The sequence below is a fragment of the Lynx rufus genome, unplaced genomic scaffold, assembly GCF_022079265.1.
Source record: "Lynx rufus isolate CCGP_SWC_20201006 ecotype Redwood Valley unplaced genomic scaffold, mLynRuf1.p SCAF_1, whole genome shotgun sequence".
NCBI classification, from domain to species: Eukaryota; Metazoa; Chordata; class Mammalia; order Carnivora; family Felidae; genus Lynx; species Lynx rufus.
Genome location: NW_025814823.1, coordinates 94,559,948 through 94,575,622, shown reverse-complemented (window position 1 = coordinate 94,575,622; position 15,675 = coordinate 94,559,948). Strand labels below are relative to the sequence as shown.

The following is a 15,675-nucleotide window of genomic DNA, read 5'->3' as shown; positions in this document are numbered from 1 at the left end:
CTTCTGGAAAGATGTGTTTCACAGATGCTGTCTAGATACAGAAAGAGGAAGAGAGGATTTTTGTCCAAACCCCATAACAAAGAAGGAGATTACCTTTAATAATGGGTACATATCATAGTTGTTCACATCAAAAACAAGATCCTTGGTAACCAGGTTCACCAAGACTGCATACCATACTATGATTTCATCTTCTTCGGCAAGGTACTTGGTTAAATCAAGGGCTGTTTCAATCTCAACATAATTGTTTCTGTTTGGTTCAAAAAGATACACGCTCAAAAAAACCTCCACTTGCTAAATGATGTGCACACTTTCCATATTTGTTCCATGCTTCGATGCCTGATTTCAACAAGGTACGTGAAATGAAGAAGTTAGAGGGTCGAGGGTCCATCTCACTGATAAATGGAAGCCAACCCATGCCGACAGGCCCTCCACTGCAATTCGGTACATTCAAGTGCCCAAATTCTAGGAGGCTATGGGAAAATCCAGGCCAAATGTTGGACGGCTCATCGGGCAAAAGAATACTTGTGCATTTAGTATGCGTTCTTACGAGAGTATAATTTTCATTCAGCAAGTATTAATTAGAAGTCATTCTCTAATGCTCTGCCAGCTACTTGTGGGAACACAAACTGGTATGTAGGACACAACTGTCTACCAGTGGGGAACTTACTATTTCAGTCAAGAGCTAGCTGAGACTTTTGCAGAAGAAGCTGTTAATGAGTCTCAGAATCAAGTAGCAGAGGAGGAAAACACAGGCATGTGATGGAAAAGTCAGGGAAGGCTTCCTGGGGGAGGAACTTCAGACGGGCAATGAAGGATGGATAGGATGGAAATGGTTGGAGAGAAAGAGGAAGGTAGCATATGAAAAAGAAGATAAAGCAGGAATTGGTGTGATGGGCAGACCACACAACTGAGGCACAGAATTTCTTTTGTGGGGAGTCAAGAGGGGGAGGGCCAGTAGACCAGGTGGATGAAAGCTGCGGGGAACCTCGAATGTCAGGACCAAGAGTTTACGTGTGGCGAGAAGGTGTTTCAACAATTGGGGTAACATCAGGAAGTTGTTGCCGACACACTTTATTGCTACGGTGCCGAAGGAGACAGAATGGTATTGACAGGAACTGAATGAAGGCTAAGGCTCACGTAACCGGCTAAGTGAAGGAAGACGTGTACTTGGCTTAGCATGGAAGCAGAGGAGCTGGTAAGTCAGGGGAGAATCCAGAAGACATCCTCAGGAACAAACAGATAAGACAGGGTGGCTAGATGGCAGATGGAGAGAGAGAGAGAGAGAGAGGAGTCCGGGATATCTCTGATTCTTCAAGTTTGGGCCATGGGAAGTAGAGTGGTACTTCGACAGACAGAGAGAAATTGATAACAGGAGCAACTCAGAGAGAGAAATAAAGTGCAGCGGCCGAAATCCTGAGTGTAAATGATCACAGGATAAACAGAAGACAGGAGGGGACAGGCGGAGTCGTGATCCTTTCACAAGGCTTTCCTGATCACCTTGTATCTGCTGGGCACTGGACGTGCACAGAATAAAAACGATCATGGAAACCAGAAGAGAAAGGTGAGAGAAAAGAACCATGATTGGTCTTTTTCGTTTTTTAAGTTTATTGATTGAGAGAGAAAGAGAGAGAGGGAGAGAAGAGAGGGAGAGCAGGGGAGGGGCAGAGAGAGAAGGAGAGAGAATCCCAAGCAGGTTTCGTGCTGTCAGCACAGAGCCTGATGCGGGGCTCAAACTCACAAACCTGAGATCATGACCTGAGCAAAAATCAAGAGTCGGATGCTTAACCGACTGAGCCACCCAGGTGTCCCATAACTGTGATTGGTCTTAAGGATGCTCACGGCAGCAGGAGAAACGTGAGATATAGGAGGAGAACCGGGTTTGCATATCCCAGTCTCGGGAAGACAAAAGAGAAGTTTCCCAGAGGATGTGGTCAAAAGTCTCAAAGTCACGGATGTCCCAGAGAGAGGTGTCAGCGAGGCAGCGGGCAAGGGCATGTGCCATAGGTCAGAGGGGAAAGTGGTAAAGGCGTGAAGGACAAAATAAATAGGTATCCCTTTAAGAAATAGGACAGGCCAAAGAAAGAGAGAACACACTGGATAACTTATCATGTATACTCCTTAATTTTATTGTCTGAAAATTTAAATTCTGAGCACATATTAATCTACCTGTTGAAATACTTAGCACATCTTATATTGAATAAGTGCGATAAAGATAAAATGTAATTCTGTAGGATACTAAAATATAGGCCATATCTCATTAAAATTATACCTATGGCCATCAGCCTAGGGTAACAAAACTCATTTCAAAATCTCAGTTGATTGTGTATTTATTTCAGGCAATTCTTTTTTGGGGGGGGTATGTTAGCTATTTCCTTAATTTACAGTATCACAGAAAAATACCAATGCATCTACGCTCTTCCTACATTTATCCATTTTAATATTTAATGGCCTTTACAAGTGCTAAGCCTGAATCACTTGTATTTTTACCTGAGATTTTATTCTTACTGGAAATTTAAAAAATAATGATTCTTACACTTTTTGTGATAATCCTATAAATATTTATGATAAATATTTAAATTCTGTGACCTTTTCAATTTACATCTTCTCTACTGCATCCTTCTAAAATTTCTCCTTTAAGGGGTTCATTTTAAAATGTTGAATTACAGGCGCCTGGGTAGTCCAGTCAGTTAGGCATCCAACTTCGGCTCAGGTCATGATCTCATGGCTTGTGAGTTCGAGCCCCATGTCCAGGTCTGTGCCAACAGCTCATAGCCTGGAGCCTGCTTCAGATGCTGTGTCTTCCTTTCTCTCTGCCCCTCCCTCACTCTCTTTCTTTCTCTCTCACTCTCTCTCTCAAATAAACACTAAAAAAAATTTTTTTTTAATGTCAAATTGCACTTCATCTTGTAGAAATGAAACTCCTTCCCCATTAAACACCAACTCTTCATTCTTCCTCCCCGTGGCCCCCGGGGAAACTACCCTCCCCTTTTCTGTCTCTGTGCTTCTAACTACTTTAAGTAGCTCCTATAAATGGAATCACAAGCTGCTTGCCTTTCTGTGACTGGCTTATTTCATTTAGCACGATGGCCTCAAAGTACATCCATGCTGTTGCATACCCCAGCAACTTTTATGTTATAAAATTCCACTGTATCCATGGAATTTGATCCTAATCCTAATAAGCTGGGCCCTGTATACAGTGAAGAACCAATTTCATTTCATACTGATCTGGTTATTTGTTTATTTTTATAAAGTTCTCAAGGTACACTTTTAAAACCATGAGTGAAGAGGGGCGCCTGAGTGGCTCAGTGGGTTAAGCGTCCGACTTCAGCTCAGGTCATGATCCCGTGGTTCACGAGTCCGAGCCCTGTGTCGGGCTCTGTGCTGACAGCTCAGAGCCTGGAGCCTGCTTCGGGTTCTGTGTCTCCCTCTCTCTCTGCCCCTCCCCTGCTTGTGCTCTGTCTCTCTCTCCATCTCTCAACAATAAATGTTAACAAAACAAAACAAAACAAAACCATGAGTGAAGAGAATATACTCACTTCGACAAGGCAAAGGCATCATCGATCATCTGCAGTCTATGAATAACAGGGATGGCCTGCAAATGAGACCCAAATATGTGCAGAAAGAGATGAGAACATGTTTTTAGTACCAAAATAATTTCCAAAATAGTAACAGCATTTCAGAATCAGCGCTGCTTACAAAGCACTTTCACGTGAATTGGCTCGTGTGCCGAGAAATGCTAATTACTAAGGATAGTCCCCATGATTTATTTATTATGCATCTGGTTTTGCTAAATGATCCCTCTGGACATCAATCATCAGGCTTTCAGCTGGTCGAGCGTTTTGCCAAAATACTCCCCGAAAAACGGCATGTTAGAAAATTAAACAGGAGGCCATGTTTAAAAGGCTCTCCAAAACAGAAAGTGTACATTAAATTGTATTATAATGTCCAAGTTGTTGTCAGGAAGCTTTTAGGCACAGGAAGCCTTATGCAAATATTATTTAGCATCATGTTGATAATACAGTATCGAATACAGTATCTGGTAAGCAGGATTCTGTCTTCTCAAGATTTTCCTAATTTGACCCAATCCACCAACAGAGCCCTTTGAATCACAGAAAAGGCAGGGGTCGACTGCCAACCTAACTGCTTAGGCTTCTGTTTGAGCTCCGTGGCATTGCCCGGCCACAGGACTCTGTCACAGCTTGAGTGGCCTGAGGGGGCCCAAAGCCTCCTATAGAATTCCTTCCACACCTCGCACATTTTCACAAGTTTGGTCCCAGAAAAATCAATCTTTACAACATCTCTTTGAACTTCTTAGCAAGCCAGACTTCAATCTTTCCCTGGTAGCACTCTCATTTCTTTTCTGGCAGTAACAACACTTAGGTCTTCTAAATTAATATTAATGGCAGACATGCTGTTTCATTTGCTCCCCAATTACAGAGTAGAAATAACTGACCTCAGTTTTTCAAAAAGTAAGCCTACAATGGTTTCAAGAAATCATTGCTAGACTGGGATGACCTTGTCTCTGTAGCTTACAGTGGCCTTAGAAATCAATAAGGATGTAGCTACTCTGGAAGATTTTTTTTGGGGCGGGGGGAATGAGTGGAGGAGGAGTGGGGGGGAGAGAGAGTTAGTGGGGGAGGGGCGGAGGGAGGGAGAGAGAGAATGAGTAGGGGAAGGGCAGAGGGAGGGAGAGAGCGAGAGAGAGAGGGGGAGAGAGAATGAGAATCTTAAGCAGGTTCCACACCCATCGTGGAACCCGACATGGGGCTCGATCCCACGCCTGAGAGATCATGACCTGAGCTGAAATCAAGAGTCAGACACATAGCCCATGGAGCTAGCTAGGCACCCTTGAAAACGATTTAAAAATAAAATTTTATGGGGCGCCTGGGTGGCTCAGTCGGTTAAGCCTCCAACTTCGGCTCAGATCATGATCTCGTGGTTGTGAGTTCGAGCCCAACATCCAGCTCTGTGCTGACAGCTCGGAACCTGGAGCCTGCTTCGGATTCTGTGTCTCCCTCTCTCTCTGCTCGTCCACCCCGCTCGCAATCATTCTTTCTCTCTCTCAAAAATAAATAAATGTTAAAACAAATTTAAAAAAAGTAAAATTTTCTTATGAGTGGATTGTGTAGTCTTATTCAAAAGCCCTATAATAATTTTTAAAACTTACATGTTCTGAAGGCCTGGCTTGTGTCTGGCCTCTGTTCTGAAGGCCTGGCTTGTGTCTGGCCTCTGTTAAACATAATGCATGTATCACCTTATCTGATCTTCCCAACCCTTTAAGGTTGGTCTATTCAAATGTCATAATACAGATGGGAAAACTGAGGCATGACTCGCCAGATAAGAAGCCCAAGGTTGCACATCTGGTGAGCGATGAACACAGTCTACCTGATGCAGAACCCCCACCAGTATACTGTACTTTGTCTTCTGCTCTGTGTCTCAGAGAGCTTTCGAAGACAGAGACACCAAAGATATCTTCCAGTCAACACTCTAGCTTGAACAAGGCCATCTCAACGAACCGCCCATGGTTTCACAGCAGAGCCAACTCCGTAGACCCCTACGGCAGCATCCATCTGCACCAATGGAGATTTGGTTTCATGGAACTAATTAAAATCTGACTGATTAGACCTAGCCAACATTTTAATATTTATATATTCCATAATGACTTCTTTTTTGTGATAAAGTGGTGTTAGATTCCATTGATATTTTGTGAATTAACTTCCCTGAGGGAGAGCAGGAATATATATATATATGTAATATATATATATATTATATATATATATATATATAATATATATACACACACACACACACACACACACACACAAACACACACATTTTTTTAAGTTTATTTGTTTTGAGAGAGAGAGAGAGTAAGCAGGGGAGGGGCAGAGAGAGAGAGAAAGAGAGAGAGAATCCCAAGCAGGCTCCGTGCTGTCAGCGCAGAGCCCATGGATCTCACGAACCATGAGATCATGACCTGAGTTGAAACCAAGAGTCAGATGCTTAACCGGCTGGGCCATCCAGGCACCCCAGGAATATAATTTTTTAAGAATTAACACTTTCTAGCATATACTGAGTACCCATTAAGGGCTTAAAATTTTTAAACGTATGTTTACCCACGTTGTCTCTAATCCTTGTGATAAATAACAGAAATATATTGTTCCCATTTTATTTTTTTCAATATTTTTTTTAAGGAGTCTCTACACCTAGTGTATGGCTTGAACTCACAACCCTGAGATCAAGAGTTACATGCTCTCCCGATGGAGCCAGCCAGGTGCCCCTGTTATTCCTATTTTAAAGTGAAGATATGGAAACGGAGCATTTAAGTAACTTGTCTAAGATCACAAAACTAATAGTTAATAGGAAAACGTATTCTGATTTTCACCTAGAAACGTAAAATTGTTGTAGAAAAATGATATTAATGTTCAAAAATACTACGTTCAACCCAAACCTCCCCTTTCTAAGAATGAGGGAGAAAAAGTCCTGTATGGCATGGTGTGAGAGGTGGCAGCAAGGGTAGAGTTCCTCCCACCAGACAGGTTTATGAATGCTTAACTCTAGGGGCGTCCGAGGGGCTCAGTCGGTTAAGCCTCTGACTCTTGATTTCAGCTCAGGTCACAATCTCATGGTTTGTGAGTTTGAGTCCCAGGTCAGGCTCTGTACTGTCACTGCAGAGAGATTCTCTCTCTCTCCCTGTCTCTCTGCCCTTCCCATGCTTTCTCTCTCTCAAAATAGATAACTTTAAAAAAAAAAAAAAAAGACTCCAGAGTGCAATATTAATGTTATTTAATAACAGGCATAAAATAATCTTACCTTAGGATCTTTTTCAAGCTGTTGTTTTAGCTTTTTCCAACCTACTTTATCATAGTTAACTCTGTAATATCCAGTCATATTCAAATTTAGAATCACCCAGTCGTGATCAGAATCTGAAACTTGCATTTCAGGGAATATTTCTACAAAGGAATATGGGAAAAGTATGAAATGGTCCATGTAAAAAAATATTCCAGTAATTGTTCATACTATATCCTCTTAATCCTAAATAGTAAACCCAGTAAATCCAACAAAAAAGAGAGAAAGGAATTCTAAAATATATACTGATCTTACCATATATATATTTTTCAGAAGTAATGGCTTTGATTTAAAACTTTTCTTTATGGCTCTGTGTTCAACCAGAATGATATAACATTTTACTTTAAAGCAAGACAGCTTTTCAAAAGCTATATGCTTCAAAATTTTATTCCCTTCCTTGATATATGTGTGTGTAGGTAATATATATTCATGCATGTATGTGAAAATATTTTAAAAATGTGTTACTTACTGCTGCTTTTATCTAGCCAAACTAGAGACTGTGTGATTCCATTTTTTATCCAGAGAATAGGTACAATCCATGTGTCGCTTATTTGGAAAAAAAAAAAATTCAGTTTATTCTCACAGATAAGATATAAACTCTGAGCCAATATTAAATGAGATGATAAAATAACAGAGAGAACCCGAATTCTTTGGTCATTTTCTCTGGGTCTGCAAGGGTTTGCTCTTAGGAGTATTCAATGTGGTTTTTATTTAATTTAATTAATTTATTTATTTTTTGTTTCAATGCTCATTTATTTCTGAGAGAGAGAGAGAGAGAGAGAGAGAGAGAGAGAGAGAGAGAGAGAGAGAGAGACAGCGCGAGCACACGAGCAGGGGAGGGGCAGAGAGAGGAGACATAGAATCCCAAGCAGGCTCCAGGCTCCCAGCTGTCAGCACAGAGCCCGACTCGGGGTTGGAACCCCTGAACTGTGAGATCATGACCTGAGCCGAAGCTGGACGCTTAAACGACGAGGCTACCCAGGCGACCCCATTCAATGTTGTTTTTATAAGCCAGTTTTGCTTTGACCATCTGTTTACTCTTTTATTTCTTTACTTTTTCTTACAACTTAAAGCAGCTACTAAGATTATATTGTATCCGAAACTTTCTTTTTTTTTTTGTATCTGAAACTCTCAAGGCCTGTTTATATTAAATTACAGCTACTTGGCCTCACTGGGGGGGGTTGTCCAAATGCTGTAGACAGACCCAAATCCATCCGTGCCAAGAGAGGCCAAGAGTAATTTCAGAAGAAAAAGCTTGACAAACATTTCAAAATGCTTTTCTGCCTCAAGCTTTCTCCCCATCTGAAAAGTGTTCAGCACGGATCAGCCAGATTATTCATATTTACTGAATGCCGACATTCTTCCCACGTTGGTAGACGTGACCTGGAGGAAGCTGATGACCACGAGGAGGACATTAGTCATCTGAAGAGTCACACTCCTCGGAGTTTGGGCAAGACTTGCCATCTGGCTCAAACGCTCACAAGCCTGGTTTCTCAAAAGACTTTGAACGAGGGTGTGTTGATCTAATCGCTAAGGCACACATCTTCTCAAAAGTCACGGAGCCTTGATGAGCACAGGGTGATGGATGGGAGTGTTGAAATCACTGTATTGTAGGTTCGCAACTAATACAACACGGGACGTTAACGAAGTGGAATTAAAATAAAAGCTTAAAAAAAAAAGCAAGTCACAGAATAGCAGCGTGGTGAGGGAACTTCAGTTCTCCTCTTTCTTTCTCCTGGGGTTTTAGAGGAAGAAGACGATGGCCTGCATACCAACCACAGTGATGCTGTTTGAAAATTACTCCCTCGTGTGTACCCCTAACTCACCACAGTGAGAAGTGAATATCAGAACTTTATCAAACACCCTGGAACATTCTCTAACAAGTTAAGAGAGGGAAGGGAAGGGAAATAGGGGAAGAGATGGGCTCTAGGCTGCCTTATACTCATTTTTTCATTTCATTTTAACAACAGTCCCCTGGGATATACACTGTCACATTTACTTTAGAGCTAAGGCAACCGAAACTCAAGAGATTTTTAAAATTAGACTTACCTAAGGTTTGAATTTCGGGGAAGTTGATATTTAAACCCAGGTGTCAGGGAATCTAAAGGCCCTCATTCTAATATTATAGGCATGGCGATAAATACACACGTACGTGTACGTGCGGACATGCACAGAATGATTTCTCAAGGATGCAGTGACCATTCGATTCTGTTTCTAGGGAAAAGGAGACAGCTGTGCTGCAGGATCCCCTTTTCTCTCAACTAACATGAGGCCATGCATGGTTCTACTTTCTTGTCTCTCACCCAGAATCCTGAGTAAATGCATTCCTTCTGTCTGAAGGACAAATAAAATGCATAACCCCCAAAGCACTGGCTGCTGGTGTCATCCTAAATGCCAGGGGAGGGGCACTGCCTTGAACCCTTCAGTGCAGGTCTCTGGCCTTGCTCAGGACATCAGGGGCTCTGCCTCAACCCAGCACCCAAGGAACAACACCCTGCATGGACCATGAAGTTGCCATCCCAGAGCCTCTCTGCAGAAGAGTGTGTACCCAGCTGGAATTATATGCTTCCTCACCCGCAGGCTGCTTTCCATTTGATCAGAGAGCTCTACCCCCAAGGAAGGTGAGTACAGAGAAGCAAATGTACCTACTTGTGGGTTAGGAGAGTCTGATTTTGAACCTTTCCAAGATAAAATGGTTCCTGTTTCATGGCACCAGTAGATACATTTAAGGTGATGACTGGAAAACCACTCTGGTGTGTCCAACGGTCCATTATGCTTTTTACTGGCGCTGGCAAGAGAATTTTACTCTGGTCGTCTATGACCTGTTTTAGAAAATCATCACAAGAGCAGATATTTACCATCAAAATCTTCTGCCTAAAAGAAACTACCTGGCTATTCTGTTCCTCATCTATGCAGTGATTCCCAGTGGGTGATCTTCGGGGCCAAATTCAGAACTCTATTGAACTCTATATGTGAATGAATCCTTAGCGTATTCATTCATTCATTCATTCATTCATTCAACACAAGTCAGGAAGTAGGACAATTACCATTTGAAAATGCCTCCATAAATCATCTTGCTCAGCATTTGAGTAAGAAAATGTCTTCAAATATGACTGTAAAAAATAGAAGAATGGAAAAGCCAAGGTTAAAATAAATAACATGCCTAAACCATGTAAGTCTACTTCCTGCCAAGTAACAACAATTTTGCAAACTCACCTTGAGTGCACTGATAAATACATTCTCATTCAGAAAGCTAGAAAGCATTCGGGCCAAAGATGCTCCCTAAGACATAAGAAACAGTCCATCATTTGAACAAATTCAACATACAAATACCAACACATTCCATTCTGATGAGCAATATTCTGGGCTTTTCTCCTCATTGCTTTGTGGACTTGAGTTGAATGTTTGGGTTATGCCCAAATTGCTGATAAAATAGTAGACTGTCACTAATTACTAGGTAAAAAGTGAACAAATGTCCTACATATAAGGAATTCAGGGGGCATCTGGGTGGCTCAGTTGGTTAAGCACCCGACATCGGTTCAGGTCATGATCTAGGGTTTGTGAGTTCGAGCCCCATGGCGGGCTCTGTGCTGACAGCTTGGAGCCTGGAGCCTGCTTCGGATTCTGTGTCTCCCTCTCTCTCTGCCCCTCCCCTGCTCATTCTCTCTCTCTCTCTCTCTCTCTCAAAAATAAATAAACATTAAAAAAATTTTAAAAAAAGAATTCAGGATACACAACATGTTTTAAGCTGAGATATTTACATGGTAAGAATAAATTTCCACCAAACAGAAGGGTTCTCCTTAAAAGCAGCAAGTTGTCTCAGTGTTTTTATAATGATGGATGGTACTGAGCACCTAAAATAGGCTTGATTAATGTTTGCTAGATGAGAATTGATTTATACACCTCTTCTGAAATGCACCCACTGAATAAAATCACAGTTATCTATATCAAAAGTTTTCTAGTATCCTATTAATCTATTATTCTTAGAATCCACTTTATGCACCTTCATGCAGGAGTGCAAAACAAAAGAAAATATATAACTAATTTTACCTTGTTGTAAGTAAATAAGTCAAAGAGTTCATTTATTTCACTGGTTTCTGTGAAATTTTCCACCTTCAAGGACACAGCTCTAGACACCAGGGCGTGATCTTCACTGAGGACATGATGTAAAATGTTAGAAAAAAAGACCTCATTCTAAAAGGAAAAGAGTGAGCAGCATTAACTTCTCAGGTTTCACAGAAACACAAAATCTAAATGCTTTCAAAATGCTTACAAAAAATACTTTCAAAAACTGACACAGAAGAGGGGACAAAAATCATTCCGATGTGCTCTATGAGCTGTCGTATGCCAAATAAGTTAGGAATCCTTGAATAACAAAATTCTAAGCTACTTTCCTTCCCCTTTAATAGCCCTTTTTATTTCAATGAAAACAAACAAACAAACAAACAAACACCAAACCCATTACAAAGTTGATGTGTTTTCCAAGAGAGCTTATCTACATTCCCCCAAAGCAGATCCCTGGCCATACAGACAGGACCTACCAGAGAATAGCATCTTTAGGTGGTTTTAATCCTCTAGAATTTTATTGGTTATTTTATTAGTAACCCCTTAAAATGGATCAACCTCTCTTATATGAACATTTGCAAACCAAAACCAGGCCAGATTTACAAATCCAATGATGAGGTCAGAATTTGTAATTGGAAATAAATCCACAGACTGGAGAGTACAGCTTACAGATCATGCATTATGAGACAACTTATTATATTTTAATGAGAATAACAGAACTCTGCAAAAAAAAAAAAAATAGGGGTGCCTGAGTGGTTCAGTCAGTTAAGCGTCCGACTCTTGGTTTCAGCTCAGGTCATGATCTTGCAGTTCGTTTGTTCGAGCCCCGCATCACGCTCCATGCTAATAACATGGAGCCTGCCTGGGACTCTCTCTCTGCCCTCTCTCTGCCCTTCCTCTACACTCTCTTTCTCTTAAAATAAATAAACTTAAATAATTTTATTAAAAAAAATAGACTTCTCTCAGACACACGACAAAGGGCATTTCTTTTTGGAAGGAAAGATAAAAGGAAAACCAAGGTACAGCCAGAGAGGCGCATGGGACGGCAAAGCTGAAGAAAGGATAGTGGTTAAGAAGAGACAGAGACAGCTGGCTCAGACCCCACAGAGCTGGGCAAGCCCCCTAATAATCCACAAGAAGCCTCAACTCCCCAGCGGCTATCTCTGGGGTCCCAAGCTGACTCCTTCAATTTCTGCCTGCTTCCATTAGCCAATGTTCTAACCAACTCTCTCCTTTTTCATTTACTAACACCATTGATTCTGTGGTTATCAAACTCTGCTCTTCTAGAAATGAGAAAGCCTGTCATTTAGACCAGTGCATCTCAAACTTTAATGTGAATAAGGATGCCTTGTGGATCTGATCACAATCAAACGTGTGAATTCAGGGGCATCTGGGTGGCTCAGTCGGTTAAGCGTCCAACTTTGGCTCAGGTCATGATTTCAGGGTTTGTGGGTTTCAGCCCCACATCGAGCTCTGTGCTGACAGCTCAGAGCCTAGAGCCTGCTTTGGATTCTGTGTCTCCCTTTCTCTCTGCCCCTCCCCTGCTCATGCTCTGTCTGTCTGTCTGTCTGTCTCTCTCTCTCTCTCTCTCTCTCAAAACTAAACATTAAAAAATAAAATAAAAACAAATAAATAAATGCAGAGTTGCAGAATGGCCCATTGTTAAGTCAATGAATGAACCATAACTGACTTCATCATTTTCCTGTTAGTTAGGCATTGAAGTTGCTTCCAGCTTTCTGTTGTTATGAACAATGTTTTAACAACACCTTTATACATAGACTTTTCCAGATTTTGTGAACCCCACCCTTGCCCCCTGAATGGATTATCTCTTCTGCCTGCCTGGTGTAAGATCTTATATCATCTTCTAGGTGTCATTATAATCATACAAGTTAACTGTGATGAATGGGGCAAACACCTCTTCCTCAATATCCTTGAGGTCGATTCTCCTCTGGGCCTCCCATAAATTAATGCTTGTTCCAGCCTGTTCCAGTCTGCTGGAGGAAAACGCTTCACAAAAAGTGATGTTAGACTTTTAGAAATTCGTTATCTAGCCACTACACACAGTGACTGGAGACAGGGAGTCTGTATACTCACCATTACTTTCTTCCGGTAGCTGTGAGATTATAGAGAAAAAGATCTACTCCTATTAGATCTATTTTTATCCTAAGAAACACAACAGTATTTATTACAATCAATTTGCATGGACTATCACTGTGGTTAAAAGCACAGGTTTTGGGGGCACCTGGATAGCTCAGTCGGTTAAGCATCCAACTCTTGATTTCAGCTCAGGTCATGATCTCATGGTTGGTGGGTTCGAGCCCTGAGTCGGGCTCTGTGCTGGCAGCACAGAGTTTCTTGGGATTCTCTCTCCCCGCCCCTCTCTCTTTGCCCCTTCCCATTCATTCTCTCTGTCTCTCAAAATACATAAATAAACTGAAAAAAAGAAAAAAAGAAAAACAGAATTTGGAATTGAGCTGCCTGAGTGTGAATCCTACCTTACCCTCTTTGGAACTGTGTTACTCATAAAAGGCAACCAACTTTATCTCTCTGAAACTCTGGTTTCTCCATCTAGAAATGGAGGGAAGAAAACTGTCCTCATGGGATTATTATCAGGACTAAATCAATTTACATAAAGTTCGTAGCACAGTGCCTGGCAAACAGAACATGCTCAGTGAGGGTTACTCACTCACAATTACTTATCAAAATTGTCACTATTATGATTTCTGTAGAGTTCGCTGAGGACTGAGTCAGATAATGGATACGACGCTCTATAAACGGTAGTTGTCACGATGCTGCCTCGTAGATCCTCAATAATTTGTTGTGTGACTGCATGAAACTTACTTTACCAATGAGGAACTAAAGCTTAGAAGTGGGCAGCTTACAATGATTGTAAAAACAGAGTTAAGACGTGACTGTCTGCAAGGCTCCTATGTTCCTTTCCCTCCGCCAAGTCTGTTGCTTCCTTAAGCCAGAGAAAGAGAGACAGAAAAGTCAGTGGGTGGCAGCATCTGAGCTGGGGCTTCAGGGACCAAGAAACCAACTGGTGCCTGATGTTTTCTGAATCTGGGACCATGACCCATTCATAACATGTTTTAATGACTTTCAGCTGAAATGAGACCAAGAAAGAAAAAAACGGGAATCTGATTCGGCATATGGTTCTGTGATTCTCTTCCCCAATGTCAATGTAATGACCAGATTAAAAGGAAGCCAAAGTTCTTGATCTCTCAAAGATCACTGAAATAAGGCTTTAAGCTTTTAAAACACAAAGCTCACAGGAGATTCCTCAAGCGCCAGGATCTCACGCTCTTTTGCCCAGAGTTATATTCAGTCAGCTTCACAAACACTGAGAAATGTAGATTCAGAAAAGAGGTATTAAGAAAGCAAAGCTTATGGGGCGCCTGGGTGGCTCAGTTGGTTGAGTATCTGACTTCAGCTCAGGTCATGGTCTCACAGCTCTTGAGTTCGAGCCCTGCGATCAGGCTCTGTGCTGACAGCTCGGAGCCTAGAGCCTGCTTCAGAGTCCATGTTTCCCTCTCTCTCTGTCCCTCCCCCACTCATGCTCACTCTCTCCTTCAAAAATAAGTAAACATTCAAAAATTTTTCTGAGGCACCTGGGTGGCTCAGTTGGTTTAGTGCCTGACTTTGGCTCAGGTCATGATCTCGCAGTTTGTTGGTTCAGGCCCCGTGTCGGGCTCTGTGCTGACAGCTTGCTCAGAGCCTGGAGCCTGCTCCGGATTCTGTCTCCCTTTCTCTCTGTCCCTCCCCCACTCACACTCTGTCTCTGTCTCTCTCAAAAATAAACATTAAAAAAATTTTTTTAAGTATAAAACAAATTTTTTAAGCAACAATTAAAACAAGTAACTAAATGCTACAAAAAGAGGCTAATCTTATATTTGCTTCAAAAACACCAGTAATATATTTTCATCAAATTTTCCCAGATATGATAATACATTAGCCATTTCAATTGCATTACGGGGTAATTGATCGATGGCAATGATATATTCCATTCAGCTAAGAAAATAAAGGATGAATCTAATTGTTTCGCAGGAATGGAACTTCTTTTCTTATTGAATCCAAGCAGGGTTAATTTGGGATACAACCAAATGCTTTCATAAACAGTTATGGATGACATAAACCATGCATATTCTAGCTTCTCAAAGAGAGATATAAACAATTTTGTAGGTATAGAGTATATTGAAAGGACTTTTGAAGACAACTGATGTTTACATATATAAAGTTTATCTAAATGGAAAGAGTCATATAATGAACTCTCACACACACACACACATCCCATTAGCTCTTAGAGGACAAGAACACTCCTGTGAATTTTCTCTGCAGAGCACAGTGGGGTGAAGGCATGGGCTCGGAGTTAGAGAAACCTGGGACCGAACCTCATCTCTGACACCTAGTAGCCATGAGACCTTGAACAACTTACTTAATGCTCCTAAGCCACTTTCCTCTACTGGAAAATGGACAAAATGACAACTAGACTCCTATGATCGTTTTGAGAACTTAGTAAGATGAGGCATGTATGAAACTCACACTACCTGGGACGTAAGTCCTAAGCACTTGGTGTATAGGAAAGGCAGTATTATTTCCATTATTATTGTCATCACCTTCGTCATCAGACTGGACCCAGACAACTGAGTTATAATCACACTTCTGTCTCAATCATGCAAATGACTTGGGCAAGTCACTTGACCATCCAGTACTTAGTTTCCTTATCTACGTAATGATGTCCAACCCAGGGGAAGGAGGGCA

General features: G+C 41.4%; 1 protein-coding gene across 1 annotated transcript in view; it reads right to left on the bottom strand.

The window, feature by feature from the left end:
* Positions 1-15,675, bottom strand: part of LVRN (laeverin) — a 73,187-nt gene that overhangs the window by 19,422 nt on the left and 38,090 nt on the right. Inside the window, exons 7-14 of the mRNA XM_047092833.1 lie at positions 10,900-11,043; positions 10,066-10,131; positions 9,897-9,962; positions 9,499-9,671; positions 7,319-7,395; positions 6,814-6,953; positions 3,537-3,592; positions 94-247 (exon numbers count right to left, since the gene is read on the bottom strand). Of these exons, the coding sequence (XP_046948789.1) occupies positions 94-247; positions 3,537-3,592; positions 6,814-6,953; positions 7,319-7,395; positions 9,499-9,671; positions 9,897-9,962; positions 10,066-10,131; positions 10,900-11,043 (876 nt within the window). The remainder of the gene's footprint in view (positions 1-93; positions 248-3,536; positions 3,593-6,813; positions 6,954-7,318; positions 7,396-9,498; positions 9,672-9,896; positions 9,963-10,065; positions 10,132-10,899; positions 11,044-15,675) is intronic.